General features: G+C 36.2%; 1 protein-coding gene across 1 annotated transcript; it reads left to right on the top strand.

Moving 5' to 3' along the window:
* The first annotated feature begins 4954 nt into the window (after positions 1-4954).
* On the top strand, positions 4955-16832 carry LOC121908929. Its single transcript, XM_042429263.1, has 5 exons — positions 4955-5245; positions 5338-5655; positions 13801-13854; positions 15323-15622; positions 15740-16832. Exons 1-5 carry the CDS (start codon positions 5203-5205, stop codon positions 15988-15990), a joined length of 966 nt encoding a protein of 321 aa, XP_042285197.1. The 5' UTR covers positions 4955-5202; the 3' UTR covers positions 15991-16832.
* Positions 16833-19791: the final 2959 nt, after the last annotated feature.

Raw genomic sequence — 19791 nt, 5'->3', positions numbered from 1 at the left:
CATAGTACTAAAAACAAGTGTACAGGAAGATACAAAGAAAATTGGAATTATGAACAATATTAATATTATTATGAATGTGGGTTTTGTTATTCAATTAATCATTTATTATAATTAAGGTGGAATATGTGACACCAACCGATGTATATCTGCATTTGTTCTTTTTCTGAATAAGGAACATTTTTTTGCTCTATTCATTAAAAATGAACAGGAGTTGTTTTTTTTACATACATGTGATGTTTATGTTGCTTTGTAAATATATATCACATATGTTTGTTTGTGTTTTATATTTAATAAAAATATCTTAAATAATATAATTTAAGTTGGGTTCTTAATATTAGTCATGCATTATTTATTATTATTATTAGGATGTTCAGCACCTCAATCACAGTTTCAACCATTTTATTGTCATCGATTTGTTTAAAGTGAATTGAGTGATTTATTTGTGAACTCAGTACAGACTGTGGGACCTGAGCAGACTGCAGGAGTTTGAACGTCTCCCTTTATTTAATGATGTCAGTTTCTCAGCTCTGAGTTTAGGATTTCAGCTGCTTCTCTCACACATTAATAACACAGATTAAAACTGAGACAGCGAGCGCTGAATTCATGCTGAAGTTCCTGGAACCATTCTTTAACCAGAGTCGATGGTTGTAACCGTCATTGTGTTAATAAAATGAAAAACCACAGCGAACAGTGTGGAGGCTGCTGAGCAGAAACCCACACGGCCCGTCTGCTGCAGGAAAGGAAGTGTTGATTCGCTGTCAACAGTTTTATATGAGTCCTAATAACCACTGAGAACAGATTCATACCTGCTGCTGTACACTCATGAACTTCCCTCCCTCTCATTTGTCATGTGGGTCTTTTCTCTTGTTGTCTGTAAACCTTTTTTCCACTGAGCCCTCCACCCACACAGTCAAACTGAGCCCAGCCACCAACAAAGGCCACACATCTGGAGGTCTTGTCACTTTTTCTTTTTTGGAGTTTTTAACAAAGGTACAGGAGGAATGTAATAAAGTACAATTGTGAGGTATTTTACATGAGTATTTCCATTTTATGCTTCTTTATACGTCCACTCCACTACATTTCAGAGGGAGATATTTTACTTTCTACTCCACTACATTTACTTCACAGCTATAAGTACTACTTACTTTTCAGATTTAGATTTTACTAGTAAAGCTGATGATGTATTTTATATTTGAAATATATTTAGATCACTTCATAGGGATTTATTTTCATTTTACATATAAGGGTTTTTTCAGTGTACAAAAAGCCACATTAAATCCCCTTTGACTCCATGTTTTAAAACAATACAACATGAAACATTTCAAGAGTGGTGAATACTTTTCACAGGCTCTGTATATATGTATATGATCAATGTAACAGTGTGTGGGGCCAATTTACATAAAAAGTATTTTTACTTTTGATACTTTAAGTACATTTAGCGAATAATACTTCTGTAATTTTGAAAGTAAAACCATTACTTGTAAAGTAGTATTTTATACTGTATTGGTACATTTACTTAAGTAAACCAGTTCAATATTTCTTCCATCACTGCTTTACAGATTACACTTGTCATTGCCGAGTGCTCATACATAAATGACAGAAGGGGCTGTTTGTCAGTATCCTCCAAATATAACACATATGAGTGTTTTCTGATCTGAACGTCGGATTTGTCAACTAAACTACCTTCAGTTGTCAGAAGATCATGGTCATGCAAATAAGTTATTCTTAAAGTAAAATGACTTTTTAACCAAATAAACCCAGGAACTCATGAGCCCTGCACTGCTAGAGGCAAAATAATTATTGCCTTTACTCTTATTCTTCTTTTCATTTTTACATTTTTGGTATCAGAAAATCATGAAATATTACACTTAGGATTTCTACAGTCAATAAAAGATACTAGAAGATTTTGCTGATGTTTGCAACAGAAATTTAAAAGTAAATAATAAATGTACTCAAGAAAGGCTTCAGCAGCTTTTGGGCTCAGATTTCCAATCGTCCTTTGGGTAAAGTATTTGCAGAAATAACTGTCATCAGTTGGTTATCACCTCTATGTGAGGAGCTTTCTAGTGTGAAAACATTAAAGAGGTTTTTGGGAGAAAAACAACAGCATTTTCTGCTTTGACCAGCTGCTGATGTTGCTTGATTATACACGTTTGAAACTTTATTGTGTTATTGTCTGACTGTTTGTGTTCTTATGTTATTTGTGTATTTTCTTTTTAATACAAGTAAAGATGACTTGTTTGTCTCAGTGTGGTTTGTGTTCTGCTGCTCTGATTGATGATAACAAATGTAGGATGTATTTTTTTAAATGTTGCAGAGAGGAAGTGAATGTTAAAAATGTTCTTACAGTGTGAATTTAAACACTCTGCAGGTAAAAACCTCAATTTAGAAGAAGATGAAAGATTTCAGAAACACCACAATTTAAAAACTGGTTTGTTTTATTAACAAAAACAACTTCATAAGAGAAACTGATAATAAAACAAACAGCAATGATAAAGTAATACAACTACTAAATATAAAATCTATATTATTAAATAATATATATTAATTATTAAATTAGTACTTGTAATTTTATAAAATGTTAATAGTATTATTAATTTGGGTTTTGTTATTTAAGGAATCATCAAGCACGAGGGGGGAACAGTGGAGGCCCAAACAGAACAAGGTAATGAAGGCTTGGTGACTGTGTTCAGCAGTGATTCAGCTTCATCTGGAGACGCTGTCAGAGAGAGCAGAGGAGCAGAGCACTGACATTTCTCACTGCAACTCCAAACATTTGACTCCTTTTGTGTTTCAGAGCTTCCAGCTCCAGCAGCCTCCTGTCCTCCAGAGAGAGAGCCAGCAGACCTGCCAGCTCTGCAGCAAGCTGACTGTAAGATCACCTGCTGCCTCTCTGCATGCTCTGACAGCTCCAATGTCCTGCTGCACTTAGGGCTGCATATCAGTCTGTTCACTTTCTGCTCATCATTGAAGGGTTTAAACATACACTCCCTGATTCTGTTAGAGTGTCCCACAGCACAACAAGTCCCACTGAGAGAGCTTTCACTTCACAGGCTGACAAATAACACCTTTTGGGGGCGCTATACTCAGTTTTAGGCCTCCAGGGTGATAGAACAAGTTTAGGGAGTATATCTTAAAGCTCCACTAATCAATAGTTTTATATTAAGAATGAATCTAATGACTAAATGAGCTTTTTAGCCTCTTTTAGCTCCTAGTTGTGGTTTTGCAGCACATTTCCTGTCTGCTTCAGTCTCAGTGTTTCCAGCAGCAGCAGCTGTTTTCTGATAAACCCACTGTACACTACCTGCCCAGCAGCAAACAGCAGACAGACCATAATATGTCAGAGAGGAGTTTGTTAGCTTGTTGTGGACTTCTTCTGCCCCCAAGTGGTAAAAACTTCAAATCTATAGTAACCAGTGTGTTTTTAAACAGTATTTGGACTTTGCTTTTTATCCTTCAGTGATTTTAATTGTTATAAATTGTATAGTTATATTGTTTTTAATATGTTCTACAACATGTTATACAATTGTCATTTTCAAGTGTGATAATCTCAATAATCTGTCTAGTTACTTGTAAATAAACTGCATTTTGTCTTACTGTAGATTTTGTAATATTGGAATAAGAATTGAATATATCTAACTAACATGGAAGGAGTCTCTGTCTGTCTCTCTGTACATACACATATATATGATATATTTACTCTTTATACACATTTGGGGTCATGAAAACAAAAGTTTGAAGAGACTGGTAGTAGTAGAAGCAATGTGTTGTTGCAGCCACATGAGGGCAGCAGTGTAAAGGTTTTATTACTGACAGCTCAGCACAGAGCAGATAGAGGTAATATAATATAAAGTGGAGAATGAGATGTAAACTACAGGTTTAAAATGTAATAAAATGTCAGAAAAATATAAAAAATATTAAATATAATGTGTAAAATATATTATAAATATTATACAATAAAAAGGGAGAGAGTTACTTTTGGTTTTGCTCCTGAAAACAGCTGAACATGTAGACTGGTGCAGGTTGTATTTGGTACCAACCTTTTATTTAATAATCATGAATAAATATTCAGTTATTTGCAAATAAGCTGAATTTTCTGTTATTGTAGATTTTTTAAAATTAGAATTATTATTGAATATTATACACAAATTAACATTAGAATATTAGACTTAAAATAACTCTGAAATAAAAACATAAAAGAGATAATAATGAATCTGAAAAACACATTTTTGAATACAGTTTTCTTTGTATCAAAGCATATGAAGCTGAAAATTATTATTATTATTATTATTATTATTATTATTATTATTATTATTATTATTAAGAATAATAATAAAAGTTTCCAAAAATATCAAATCTGTCAGGATGAAATTTGAGGAAATGTGTCTAAACTCAGTGTTAAAAGAGAGCGTCAATGAATGCATGATACCATCAGATGATGCAGGAAATTCAATTCATTTATTAAAGGGGATTAAATAAATATAAGGGGAACATTTAAAGGTTAAAATCACAGTTCAGGAGGAGCTTTGTGGATTTGTAGTTTTTTTTTATTTTCATCACATCTGTTCTACAAACAACAGAGAACAATCTGTGTTGCTAAATTCACCACCAACCTGAACGTGTTTGTGGTTCCATGAATGTTTTTGTGTTTTGTTGTGTCCCAGATTTTTGATCTGCTGCCAGATTAAAATCAAGATGAAGAAAGTGAAAGTGAAGCACACAGAGAAACAGAGATGTGGAGGAAAACATATGATTAAAAAATAAGAGTCAAATCATTTTAAAAACCAGTTGAGATAATATCAGTCCGTCTCTGCTCTCCATCACTTTCACTGTTAAACTAATATGAGTTTGTGTTTCTGCTTCTTTTAAATGCAGCTGTAATGATTGTTAATATTTGAATAGAGCTGATAAATTCTCACATTAACACCTGTGAACAATCAAACAGTGATGTGTCAGTGACGTCCATCTCCATGGTAACTGTGTGCAGCCTGTTGCTCCTCCACTCAGAGGAAAACCACACAGCAGCAGCAGCAGCAGCAGCAGCAGCCTTATCTGTCCGCCGCAGGGGCTGATGGGAGGTTTGAGGAGCTGTTAGAAACCACGTGGCCCTCGTCTGATCTCACAGCTCGTCCTTGTTTGGCCTCAGCTGCATCAGAGCGCCACTTCTCCCCAGGTTCACCAGAGGAAACACCACTGCACAAAATGCTTTTCCTCCCAGCTGCTGCTCTGTGCTGTCTGTGTTCAGGTGAGTGTTTCCAGCCAATCAGGAGCCAACAAACTCAACCTTTAACAAACACTGTCACACTGACCTTCATCTGTGTGTCTGTTTCTCTACAGCGCTGGTTGCCATGGCAGCAGACCTGATTCAGGATGATTTAACATTGACCAGGATAGCTGGTGAAACAGTCTCCTTCAGCTGTGGAGGAACTGACCAGTGTAATGATAATTATGTATACTGGTACCAGAAGAAAGACAAAGAAACATTCAGAAGGATTCTTTATATTAACAAGAACACTGGTGTCATAGGTGGAAGTTACAATCATCCTCAGAAAGATGATTTCTCACCTGTAAATAAAGGGAAGGGCTGTGAGGTGAAGATCCAGACAGTTAAACTCTCACATTCAGCCACCTACTACTGCTCGTGTTGGAAAGATGGTTCCCACAGTGAGAAATGATCCCTGCAGCCTGTACAAAAACCTCCAGATGAACAGATGTCAAACAGTGTTTGTGACAGGAAGAGAGCAGTAAACCACAGCCCAGGTTCACATAATTCACCTCCATCTCAGCCAGAGTCACTAACAAACTGAGCTGAGGACTAAATGTTTGTCTGTTGGTGTCAGGATTTTGATTTAAACATTATATTTCATTGATATTATTTATCAGCTTTTTCAGCAGGTTTCCTGTTGTTCCACACAGTGAGAACAAAGGACGAATACAGAACACACGAACACTTCTTTGACCTTCTGCTGCAATAAAGTTCATTCTTCCCTCATAATGCTAATCTGCTCTAAATGCAAAAACTTCCTGTTGCTTCTTCACAATAAAAACCTTCTTGTGCTCTTCCTTATACATCTGTCAGCAGATTTCATAATATAATGTCACTTATGTAAATCATGGGTGTAGATTTGACTGAGTACACAATCAAAAATGGAGGTACAAGACAAGAACAGTTCTGTACTCACAGGTACATGTTTGAAGAATGTTCCCTCAAAAGTACAATATTGGTCTTTAAGAGGTCAGAAGTGAATCTTTTGACTAACAGAGAGACAACAAAGTCATTTAAAACAAAAGAAAGATCAAATTTGTACCATTTCAACCCTAAGGGTACCTGCAGCACTGGAATACGTATGTAGCTCATAGATAAGATAGATAACTATAATTACAGTTAATTAAACTAGTAATTAATTACTAGTTCTGGATAAACAGCCTCAGTTCGTCCTCAATCTGAACACAATTGCAGTGTTTTGTTTTTAATTCAGTCAGTTTGGAAAAGGAGAGCTGGTGAAAAAGTCTCCTTCAGCTGTTGAGGGACTGACCAGTGTGATGGTGGTCATGTATTCTGGTACCAGAAAAAAGACACAGAAACATTCAGAGTGATTCTTGATTGACAGGAGGGATGGTGAGATAGATATAAGTTACAATCATCCTCAGAAAGATGATTTCTCAGCTGAGAGATGATCGCGGCGGGTCATGTTGGGCAGTAGGCTCTCATCACATGTAGCTGGGAATTGCTGCCATTCCCAAGAGGGACTGGGATGAGTTCCTGGGAGTCCCTGTCACCTCTGAAGGACTCTTCAGATCCATTTCATTGGTTACTCAGTGCTTTAAACAACTGGAGAAGTCGCAGCTTAACCTTCATCTGTTGCTCGCTTACCATCAGAGATGAGGTGAGGCGTAACAAAGCGATGGCGAGGAGGAGAGAGCATCCACAGCTCCAGCCACCCAGGCTACCTTGACAGAGGCATGGCAACCCCGCCTACCTTGTGACCAATGGCCAACCTCCAGGGCTGAAAAGTGAAGCCAATGCGGAAGTGCCAAAAACCTGCATTCTATCTAATGACCATCAGGGGGCGACTCGACTGGCTGCAAAAAGAAGTTTGATTGTATGGAAGTCCATGAGAAAATGACCCTACTTTTCTCTTGCTTTATTACCTCAGTAAACTGTATTGAGTTTATGGCCTCAATTGCTAGTTTCAAGTCTTCTTCAATACAGCATGATGTTCATTTTGTAAATTATGGTCGCATTTCATTTAAATTTGACAATAAAGCAGGGTATGCTACAGGTCGTGGCTATGTTGTGATTGACAAGGCGCTACCATGGCGACAAAGTTGCTTGCGTAATGTAACCATAGGCCTAGCTGCTGCTATTTCACAGTGTGTTTTCACTTCACTAAAGTTAACTTAACATTGCGATCGCCTAAAAAAGTCTTGTTCAGTGTTTGGTTTTAATAAAAGACCCATTGAGTTGATTTTGTTTTAACGGTTTTAGGCCTGTTTTTTGGAGCAAAAATTAGCATTGACATTAGCATGATCACTGTTAAACATAGAATGTAAACGCACCGTGCTAACAGAGCTAGCAGCAGGCGCTATGATCAGCTCAACCCTCTAATCCAAATACGGTCTCTTCTGGCTCCAAAAATCAAACATGGTGACCACCAAATCCAAGGTGGCGATGGTCAAATCGCTACACTTGAGGCTTCAAATTGACAGTTTGCAAACCAATGGGTGACGTCAAGGTGACTACGTCTATATTTTTTACAGTCTGTGCTTGTGACTGAGGAACGTGAGTGCATTGACATGAGCTCTGACAGGCTTCACGGCAGCAGGAGGCTCACACTTGGACCGACAGCACAGAAATGAATGTCTATGGGAAGAAGTGTCTCAATGGCCAGGGCTGTGTTCTCCAGCCGCCCCATACAACATGACAATGAGGTTTTCCGCCCCCTCCCACCATGCTGTTTATATTCTTAATGAGATGTTGCCTGTCGAAATAGTTTTGACAACAAAAATGCTTTACTAACAGAGCAAGTTCCTCTACCCTCCACACCTCCCCAGTTTTCTATGACGTCACGGTGAATTCGGTTCATTCCGTTTCACACGGTGTATCATGGCTGCTCAGTGTTACACAACACACACACACAGCTGTTGCCACATAAGCAGGATGGAGACGGGGTTATCAAACTGGACTTTACATTTCACATCCCTCATTTAATCCTTGCACTTGTCATTTTCATATATTTCATCAAATTGGACTTTAGATCGTGCATTGCATTCATCCTCCACTGTTAGATAATGAAATTATTTATGGACATGTCACATTTGATCTTTGCTCTTGTAACCTTCATATATTTCATACACTTCATCTCTTTGTCCAGAGCTCAGTCCATATTTCCTTTGTACTGTCAATGTTTCAAGTTTTATATCCCATTTCTAAACTATTACTATTCCATTCTGTAAATAGATTTTAAAATTGTAATTTAATTTTAATATTACTTTGTTTATTTCATTATTATTATCTATTTTTATTCTTCTGTGTTGCATTTTTTGGGAGCAAACGCCAAGACACATTCTTTGTATGCTTGCATTGGCTATAAAACAGATTCTGATTGAATTGCCTACTGTATGTCATGCTGACATAAAATCCCAAAACCAAGAATCATAAAGACACAAAACAATCTCCAGGGTTGTATAACTGTGCATTCACACTCAAAGATTCAAAAACAACAAAAGCAGCTGGCGGTCATTCATTTTCAGTGAAAGCTGGCGATGAAGGGCTTCAGACGCCTTGGCAGCAGTGAGCAACGTGATGCCAGCACCAAGAACGACAAGTTGAAGTTGAGCAGAGTTTAATTTTATGCAAATTAGCAGCGACACCGCTGAAACACCAACCAATTGCAGATTGGGATTTGATTTTCTTCCTACAGCAACCACTGTACTAAAGTTCCTAGCAAACATCTGTTCCATACCATATTGACAATGGAAGAGAAATTGATCATTGCGGTCTCCAGTTTCCCAGAGCTGTACGATTCGTCATTGTTTGTTTACTGTAACAAAACTAGCCTATAATGCTTTATTCCATAGGATACTCGGCCAACAACATGATTTTGAAAGTAAAACAATTTTTATTTTTCAAATGACAGAAATATAGACTAGGCACATTTTTCTTACTAAATAATACACAGTAGAAGCATGAAAAATTGTATATTTTATCATCCCTGTCAAGTTCACGGCTGGCCTGACAAATAGCTCTACTACAAACTTGATATTGTCCACAACTGAACATGATGTCTGCAGTGTTGAATGACCCGCCCCCCGCCGACCACTGCTAGGGGGTTGGCAGTGAGCAGCCAGCGACCAAAGCGCCCGCTGCTGCTCATGAATCTCTTGGTGTGAGGGTCCAGTAACTAGTAGCCTATGCATGAATGAGAACAGGTTTTCAGCCCTAACTCCAACCCAAGCACTTCAGGCCTTCCTCCAAGCCTGTAGTAATGTACTAGATTGTCAGCAGTATTGTTTTTTTGTCTATTGTATTTACAACTTACTAATATTTTTTAAAACTACAGTTCCCTGGAGCCGCACCATGCAGCTTGATACAAATCTACACCATAGCTGTAGTTCTTCTGGGTTGCAAAGTAGGGTTGTAACATAGGAGAGTAAAAATATCTACTGAATATATCAAATATCTAGTACAGCCAAACTAGTAATTACACTGCATCTGGATGATGTATATTAAGACAAAGTAAAGATGTTGGTTTATTGCAGATATTCTAGCTAGTATTCTAGAAATGGGGTTTTTGGTTGGTGTTCAGTGTCGGCAGGAGTTATGTAGCGCTTCAAACTGTGTTTAAGGAGTTTGTTTGTTATGGATTCAAAATGTTTGTTCAGCCACATCATTCATGTATTAAACTGCCTCCTGAATGCTTACCAATATGTTAACAATTGCAGTAACTTCCCTGCAACTAGAACAGATCTCACAGAGGTTTCTATGGTAACAAGACTTTGAAAAGTCTACGTTAACCACGGGGGAAACTGATATGGTGCCAGGAACAGCAATATTTCTGTCCATAACACTAAGCTATCGTATTGTTGAGTTATCAAGAACACTTTCATGTTTTTGTGTTGAGAAATGTTAAAGATATCATTAAAAGAAAACTGTAACACGGTGACAGTGAGGAAAATACTTCCGAGTGACGGGTCCTGCAGTCAGCTAATTGCAAAGCTTCAAATTCTGGATTTCAATTTCAGTTAATTCCTGGGAAGCTCTAAAATCTACATTTTTATTGTAAGATCATCATCATACAGTTACATAAAACAACACAAATAACATAACAGCCCAGATACCCACACAACACAAAGACAATCATTCAGCAGCTCCATAGCAACCACCATAGCAACAACAGAAAGCCTGCAAGAATCTCCATAATAACCAACATACTAAACATCATATACATTCACTGAATGAAGGATTATGAAAGTGAAATGCACATTTCTCACTGGAAATGTTATCAAAAGACATTTTAATATATTACATTTTCCACTGAGAATAAAAGGAATGGCAGCCATGACTTTTTGTTTAAGCAGATAGAAACTTGACAGTAACGTGACGTGGATGCAGGCCGATAAAAAAGAATAGGCCAAAGAAGTCGTAGGCATCTCACTATTTTAGAGCTGTTATTGTAAATAATACATTTTGCGCTGTGGACCAACGTAGCTATTATACATTTTAATGTGAGACTGGGTTGTTTATTGTAATACAACTGCATTAAACAGCATATGTATACACTATCAATATGAAGATGATGTAATGCTTTTTATATTGCCTCTCTTTGCTCTCGGTGTTGGTTTTCTTCTCACGTGGACCAGAGTCTGTTTGACCAGTGTCCAAAATAGACAACCGTTTGTTTAGTTTTAGTCATTTCTCCATGTTGCTAATTAATAATTAATAATAAAAGTCGTTTTTCCACTTCTTCTTTGTGCTTGTTTGTGTGTTTGTAGCTACATTTCAAGTGTATGCTGAACCTTGTGAGTAAACAAGTTTTCCACACCACGTTCCTGCAGATGTTTCATAATAAAAGCCTTGTTAAGAAATTAAGGGTTTCTGTCCACTGAAACTATTTAAAATGGATACAGGAAGTGTTGAGTTGTTATTAACAGCGTAATGCAGGGCAAACGAGAGTGGATCAAAATGAGGCTTCGTACTAAAATATGATCAATTACTATACTTATCAAACAGAGGGAATCAGAAATAAAGGCCTGGTACCTTCTGCAGTTGAGGTAAATAAAGGCTCACGTCACTATGAGGACATATATATGTCTATAAAGGCCATAGCATCTTTTTAAATATATATATTTTATTGTTTGACAGACCCCTTGCAATTACACCATGGACCACTCGGGGTCTGCGGACCACGGGGTGAGAAACAATGCTGCGGTGGATGACCTAATCAAATTATACTTTCTTACTTATTTAGTAATAAGGAAATACATATGATTTTAGCCCAGCATCACCATATTATCAGAAGCATCCTGACTTTGAAGAGACATTGCAGTGAACTGGGTCTATTCAGATGAAAACAACATAGTGATTTGGATGATGGTGATGGCTTTTATGTATCAGGAACTACAACACAATGGACCGATGTAAGAATATCACTGGTTACATCTACGGCCAATTCAAATGATATTTGTGGTAGGGGAGGCCGGGGATGGTTGTAACATTTTTGACATTTCTGTCTGTAGCATGGAGCTCTTTTAAACCAATAGATTCAAAATGTGATGCAAACTAGTGACATGTGTCTGCTATTAAATGCTATAGCTGTTATCTCTGCAACACAAACAGAAAATGCATGGTTTAGTCTCAAATACAAGGAGTGAAATGTTACAATTGACCCCATAGTCTGAGTTAGTTGTAACATACCCTGGGGTGAAATGTAACATTATGAAATAAGGATTATGACAAATACTTAAGATATTGAAAACTTTTTATTCAACACTTCAATAACTTTTAACATTACTGGGATGTGTTTGTGTGTGTGTGTGTGTGTGTGTGTGTGTGTGTGTGTGTGTGTCACACTAACATTTGAACATAATAATAAAACTGAAAAAAATGTGCAAATGTGCACCAGCGTCATCAATTGAACATTAGTGTGTTTCTGTGTGAGTGTGTCTGTGTGTGCCAAGTACGTTAGTCACCGTCGGAGTCACAGTGGTGATAAATGTATGGCACTCCTGGAGTGCAGGCTTCATGGACCCACAGACTACAGGTCATACACTAAACCCAATCTTCTTTCTCTGCTCTTTTACATCATTTGATGCTCTCTTCAAAATGTTGAGTTACCCCCCTTTCAGTCTCTCTTCCAGGTGCAGTAAACATAAAAATACAGTTAATTTTTTACTTAGAGTAGGTTGCAACATTTTTTCACATGTTGTTACAACTAACCCAGACTCTTGTAGCCATGAACTAGCTTACCTTACAGCTAACAACTAAAACATCAGCACTAACAACTGGCATGAAAGATATCTACACAGACACATAATTAACATGATTTAAGTTTGATGAGTTTATCTACAAAGCAGGCAATGCTGTCACAAAAATAAATGAAGTAAAAAAAAATTACTTTCTTACCTCAAAATTATTTTTTTCTTTATAAATCAGCTGTGTCTGCTGCAGGGTGTTACTTCCTCACATGTGGAACAAGGACTAAATTGAGCATGTGCAGAGTGAATCAGGTGATTTGTAACTTGTTCCTGATTGGAGAAATTGAAAGTGTTACAACAATCCCCGCTCTCCCCTACAGAAATATGACAGATGATCAAAAACAATTTCTCCAAGTTTTTTTCTTGTAAATTTCTGACTTTAATCTCCAAGAATTTCAGATTTTTTTTCTTGACTTTATAATCTCAGAGATTATTCAAATTTCTGAGTTTTTTCTCAGAATATTACCCCCCTTTCCGCTGGCCCAGTAACTTTTTTTTTTAACCTCTGATGGCCCTAATACGCCGTTGTAGTTGTCTGTTTTAATCTTTTATGATTTTCTCTTATTTTTATTTAAGGACTTTTTCAGATGTGCTGTCCCCACTTTCTTTCCAAAGAAACCATGTAAATGATATTTTATAAACAGTAACACTCATTGTTAACCTTGCTTATGAATTGTAAAGTACTTTGAGCTGCATTCTGTGCATGGTGGTATATAAATGAAGTTCATTCATTCATTCATTCATTCATTCATTCATTCATTCATTCATTTCTGACAGAGTGACAAGTTGTGTTTGCTGCCCCCAGTGGTTGATAAGGCTTTTCTGTCAAAGCTCCAGTAGATGTATTATTATAACACACTGGCTGTTACCAACAGTAAACACAAGTTATCAACAAGGACCAAAATCTAAAGGATTCTAACTTGAAATGACAGTCTGAGGATAAAGTACAAGTCAGGAAGAGTATTTTGACTTTTATGGAGGACACTTTTGACTATTGCAGGCTACAGAGCGGCTGAATTTCATATCCCATATTTATGTTATTTTTCTATTTTTTCACAGCTACTGATCCCGATGTAAAATCATATTTTATTAAACTGACAGACAACATGTTTCATGTATTGGACTGATTAGAAATGTAGCAGGATCCCGCCTCTCTCTACCTCAGTAGGCTGAAATAAAGAGAAATACAACAAAAGAAGAGACAGTCATGTTGATATGAACATTAGAGAAACACATCATGGAGATGAAATATGATACTGGTTAATAATTTGGATTCATTCACCTCAGCTGACACATTCAACAGCAGACAGGTTTTTGTCACAGTGTTTTTCACTGTGAACGTCATGATCTTTGGCTCTGGAACTAAACTGTATGTAGGTAAGACTAAACTTTCATTTTCCTTCAGTTGTTTTATTGCACAAGTTTTAAGTTTATTTTCTGCTGCTTGAGGATTTACACATTAATTTTCCATAATAATTAGAGAATTCATTGTGCAACCATTCTATCATTAAATAAGCATCAGAAAGGAGTTTGTCTTCATATGTTTCTTGGAAACTAAAATCTTTAAACTCTTCCAAATACTCAGAGAAACTCAGCACTGATATTCTAATTTCATTCTGTATTCTCATCAGCTGCTGTTCAATGAAACTTCTTCTCTCTCTCCTGAAAGAAATTAAATTCTAGATGAATGATTGTGGAAGATTTTCCTGCTCTGATCATCTGTTGACTTTTTATACACAATCTTGAGATAATTTAAGTAAATTTCATTGATGAGCAGGATTCTTCAGTCTCATACAGATTCAGAGTTGATTTCATTAAGCTCTCAGTCTCAGTCCGTCATTTCATTTACTACATTTCAATGGAAACTACAATCACTAATTTCATCAACATGGACAGAAAGTACAAAGTATGAACACAGATTTAATGTCAGCAAATTAGGACTTTTATATTGTATTTTATTATGGATATATTATGGTCTATGGTGTTATGGTATATATGGAGGTAAATATGTTGTTTTTTATAAGATATATTTAATATGATATAAATTGCAGCTTGACTAATGTTAAAAATTTATTATATTAAACAAAATTTAAATATTTGTTTTTTTTAATTATTATTATAACAGAATTGTGACCAAAGTGTGAAATAAGCAGGATATTTTACAGCTGAAAGCTTGTTAGTGCTGTCTGGTGGACAAACTATGTATTACTGGATTATCTTTGTCATCTTTGTTGTGTTATTTCTGGTTATTTATCCTCAGACATGTATGTGGTGATACCAGTTGATATATATATATATATATATATATATATATATATATATATATATATATATATATATATATATATATATATATACTGCACTTTAAAGAAAACTGATTGATACATTACATACTGTACTTATGTATTGCTGTGCATATGTATAGTTTTTCAATCTCATGTATGATGAAGCATGGCATAAAGTTTAGTGATATATATCATAAAATATAGGAGACACAATTTATTCCTATTTTATGATGATGGTTAATATTCTGCATTCTACAAATGTGATTTTATTATATTTTATATTATATTGTTTTTCATGAATTATATGTAACAATTTAAATATTAGCGAAAAGAATTTTGTGTTGTCATCTTTTCATCTTTTTCTTGAACTTTTATCTAGATGAAGATATATGACATATATGAAAATATGTATCAGTGTAGATGATGTTTGTGGTGTATTGATGAGTAGTTTAGTGATCATGTAGTTTCCAGGATCAGACTGAATGCAGTGCAGTGCTGTAAGCTGCTGTTGACTGTGTGAATGTGTGTCTGTGCTGCTTGTTGCTGCTGTCAAACTTCAGATGAGCAGGTAGTGAAGCCTGTGGTGAGCTTGTACCCAGCAGCCCACCTGGAGGGGAAGAGCTCCCTGCTGTGTCTGGCCTCAGCCATGTCTCCTCCTGTGGTCCAGTTCTACTGGAAAAGACAGAAGAAGAACGGTCCGCTGGAGGATCTGCCCCCTGCTGAGGGAGAGCAGCTGGAGCTCAGAGAGCCGGGACGCACCGCCTCCATCCTGCTGCTCCATCAGCAAGAGAACAGCACAGATAAATACTGCTGCTACGTCAAGCACGAGGGGGGAACAGTGAGGGACCAAACAGAACAAGGTAATGAAGGCTTGGTGACTGTGTTCAGCAGTGATTCAGCTTCATCTGGAGACGCTGTCAGAGAGAGCAGAGGAGCAGAGTACTGACTAATTTGTTTTTAACTTTATTCTGTTTCAGATGTTTCTACTCTTCCTCCACCAACACCAGCTCCACCAGCATCTCCAACACCAGCTCCATCAGCAGATCCATCAGCAGATCCACCAGCAGCTCCACCAGCAGCTCTTGTCCCGTCTCAGTACCAGGTGAAGCTGCTCTGTGTGCTGTACACAGTGCTGATAGTGAAGAGTCTGGTGTACTGCTGTGGACTCTCTCTGCTGATGATCATCAGAAACAAGGGACCGTCCACCAATTGCACACATGCTGACTGACTGTTTTCTGCTCGCCTTTTCTCACCATCACATCTCATCAATTCATCTCATTTATCACTTTGATCAGTGTTCACAAATGTCACTTATGACGTGTTGTGCTTGGTTGTAAATTTTACGGTTAAGACACAGTTGTCTTAAAACTATAAATACACACACATACACATAAATACAGTATATTTACAGTTACTAAGTATAAATTCTGTAGAATATTAATATCTTGATGCTCTATTTTAATTCCACTTTTAATCATGACTTGTATAATAGTGTAAAATGTAGTTGAATCATTAGTTACCTGGTAGATATTTAAGTGCTTACAGTATTTTTTCTTTCTTGTGTATTTTCTTTTTAATACATTATACAGAGGGTGGCAGGTTTGTCAAAGTCATTCAGAGAAACATTCTCAATAAACTGAAACATCACAGTTTCTGTCTTTTATAATCATCCATGTTTTCATTGATCTCAGTTTGGCTTCAAATAATCTAAATAATCAGACACAGAATCCACTAAATTGACCAAGTTTATTGATACCTACAATTAATTTCACTCTTGTTGTGAGTAGATCTCAGTAAACTTTCACATAGTGCTAAAAACAAATGTACAGGAAGATACAAAGAAAAGTTTACAGATATTTAATTTTTATTTTTTATGATAATCAAGGTGGAATATGTGAGAAAATTAACTTGGTTCACATCAACATATGTGTATGTGTATATGTGCACTTGTATTTTTGCTGAAAAAGAAACATTTCTTTGCTCTATTCATAAATACATCTGATGTTTATGTTATTTTGTAAATATATATCATATATTAAAAAATTAAAATTCTACTAAAGACCAATCAGCTGTGTGAACATTGAGTCTAAACTCCATCTGTGGTCTTCTCATTAGTGCAGGTAGTCTTGCTTTTAACTTGACAAGTTTACATTATTAATCTTCTTATTGACATTGTGGGTGTATGTGATGTGCTGTGTGTAGCTGTGCTGTTAATTAGCCTCGAGCTAACTCTGGTCCAGTGCTTCTTAAATGTTTAAAACTGCAACATGTCCCAGTCAATAAACCAATCAATTATCAATTATATGCTTGTTTGTGTTTTGTATTCAATAAAAATATAAAAAATATGATTTAAGTTGGGTTCTTTGTATCAAAATCTACTTCATTCTTTATAATGACTCTACTTTCTTTTCTACGAGTTATGTATTTTTTATTATTATTATTATTATTATTATTAGGATGTTCAACAACTCAATATCAATTTTAACCATTTTATTTCTATCTATTTGTTTAAACTTATTAAGTAATGTATTTGTGAACTCAGTACAGACTGTGGGACCTGAGCAGACTGCAGGTGTTTGAACGTCTTTATTTAATGATGTCAGTTTCTCAGCTCTGAGTTTAGGATTTCAGCTGCTTCTCTCACACATTAATAACACAGATTAAAACTGAGACAGCGAGCGCTGAATTCATACTGAAGTTCCTGGAACCATTCTTTAACCAGAGTCGATGGTTGTAACCGTCATTGTGTTAATAAAATGAAAAACCACAGTGAACAGTGTGGAGGCTGCTGAGCAGAAACCCACACGGCCCGTCTGCTGCAGGAAAGGAAGTGTTGATTCGCTGTCAACAGTTTTATATGAGTCCTAATAACCGCCGAGAACAGATTCATACCTGCTGCTGTACACTCATGAACTTCCCTCCCTCTCATTTGTCATGTGGGTCTTTTCTCTTGTTGTCTGTAAACCTTTTTTCCACTGAGCCCTCCACCCACACAGTCAAACTGAGCCCAGCCACCAACAAAGGCCACACATCTGGAGGTCTTGTCACTTTTTCTTTTTTGGAGTTTTTAGCAAAGGTACACTTTACAGCAGGGGAGGAATGTAATAAAGAACAATTGTGAGGTATTTTACATGAGTATTTCTATTTTATGCTTCTTTATACGTCCACTCCACTACATTTCAGAGGGAGATATTTTACTTTCTACTCCACTACATTTACTTCACAGCTATAAGTACTAGTTACTTTTCAGATTTAGATTTTACCAGTAAAGCTGATGATGTATTTTATATTTGAAGTACATTTAGATCACTTCATAGGGATTTATTTTCATTTTACATATAAGGGTTTTTTCAGTGTACAAAAAGCCACATTAAATCCCCTTTGACTCCATGTTTTAAAACAATACAACATGAAACATTTCAAGAGTGGTGAATACTTTTCACAGGCTCTGTATATATGTATATGATCAATGTAACAGTGTGTGAGGCCAATTTACATAAAGAGTACTTTTACTTTTGATACTTTAAGTACATTTAGCAAATAATACTTCTGTAATTTTGAAAGTAAAACCATTACTTGTAAAGTAGTATTTTATACTGTATTATTGCTACATTTACTTAAGTAAACAAGTTCAATATTTCTTCCATCACTGCTTTACAGTTTACACTTGTCATTGCCGAGTGCTCATACATAAATGACAGAAGGGGCTGTTTGTCAGTATCCTCCGAATATAACACATATGAGTGTTTTCTGATCTGAACGTCGGATTTGTCAACTAAACTACCTTCAGTTGTCAGAAGATCATGGTCATGCAAATAAATTATTCTTAAAGTAAAATAACTTTTTAACAAAATAAACCCAGGAACTCATGAGCCCTGCACTGCTAGAGGCAAAAATAATTATTGCCTTTACTCTTATTCTTCTTTTCATTTTTACATTTTTTGTATCAGAAAATCATAAAATATTACACTTAGGATTTCTACAGTGAATAAAAGATACTAGAAGATTTTGCTGATGTTTGCAACATTAATTTAAAAGTAAATAATAAATGTACTCAAGAAAGGCTTCAGCAGCTTTTGGCCTCAGATTTCCAATTGTCCTTTGTGTAAAGTATTTGCAGAAATAACTGTCATCAGTTGGTTATCACCTCTATGTGAGGAGCTTTCTAGTGTGAAAACATTAAAGAGGTTTTTGGGAGAAAAACAACAGCATTTTCTGCTTTGACCAGCTGCTGATGTTGCTTGATTATACACGTTTGAAACTTTATTGTGTTATTGTCTGACTGTTTGTGTTCTTATGTTATTTGTGTATTTTCTTTTTAATACAAGTAAAGATGACTTGTTTGGCTCAGTGTGGTTTGTGTTCTGCTGCTCTGATTGATGATAACAAATGTAGGATGTATTTTTTTAAATGTTGCAGAGAGGAAGTGAATGTTAAAAATGTTCTTACAGTGTGAATTTAAACACTCTGCAGGTAAAAACCTCAATTTAGAAGAAGATGAAAGATTTCAGAAACACCACAATTTAAAAACTGGTTTGTTTTATTAACAAAAACAACTTCATAAGAGAAACTGATAATAAAACAAACAGCAACAATAAAGTAATACAACTATTAAATATAAAATCTATATTATTAAATAATATGTATTAATTATTAAATTAGTAAATGTAATTTTATAAAATATGAATAGTATTATTAATTTGGGTTTTGTTATTCAATGAATCATCAAGCACGAGGGGGAACAGTGGAGGCCCAAACAGAACAAGGTAATGAAGGCTTGGTGACTGTGTTCAGCAGTGATTCAGCTTCATCTGGAGACGCTGTCAGAGAGAGCAGAGGAGCAGAGCACTGACATTTCTCACTGCAACTCCAAACATTTGACTCCTTTTGTGTTTCAGAGCTTCCAGCTCCAGCAGCCTCCTGTCCTCCAGAGAGAGAGCCAGCAGACCTGCCAGCTCTGCAGCAAGCTGACTGTAAGATCACCTGCTGCCTCTCTGCATGCTCTGACAGCTCCAATGTCCTGCTGCAG

Source organism: Thunnus maccoyii, chromosome 12 (assembly GCF_910596095.1).
Source record: "Thunnus maccoyii chromosome 12, fThuMac1.1, whole genome shotgun sequence".
NCBI classification, from domain to species: domain Eukaryota; kingdom Metazoa; phylum Chordata; class Actinopteri; order Scombriformes; family Scombridae; genus Thunnus; species Thunnus maccoyii.
Note: the sequence above shows the minus strand (reverse complement) of the source record. Positions and strands in the feature narration are given on the sequence as shown.

Bases quoted from the DNA above. Each gene is read 5' to 3' on its own strand.
- LOC121908929 (XM_042429263.1), top strand. From the start codon at position 5,203: ATGCTTTTCCTCCCAGCTGCTGCTCTGTGCTGTCTGTGTTCAG. The intron at 5,656-13,800 runs GTTCCCACAGTG...TTTTTGTCACAG, and splicing joins CTGCTCGTGTTGGAAAGATG to TGTTTTTCACTGTGAACGTC. The intron at 13,855-15,322 runs GTAAGACTAAAC...GTCAAACTTCAG, and splicing joins TGGAACTAAACTGTATGTAG to ATGAGCAGGTAGTGAAGCCT.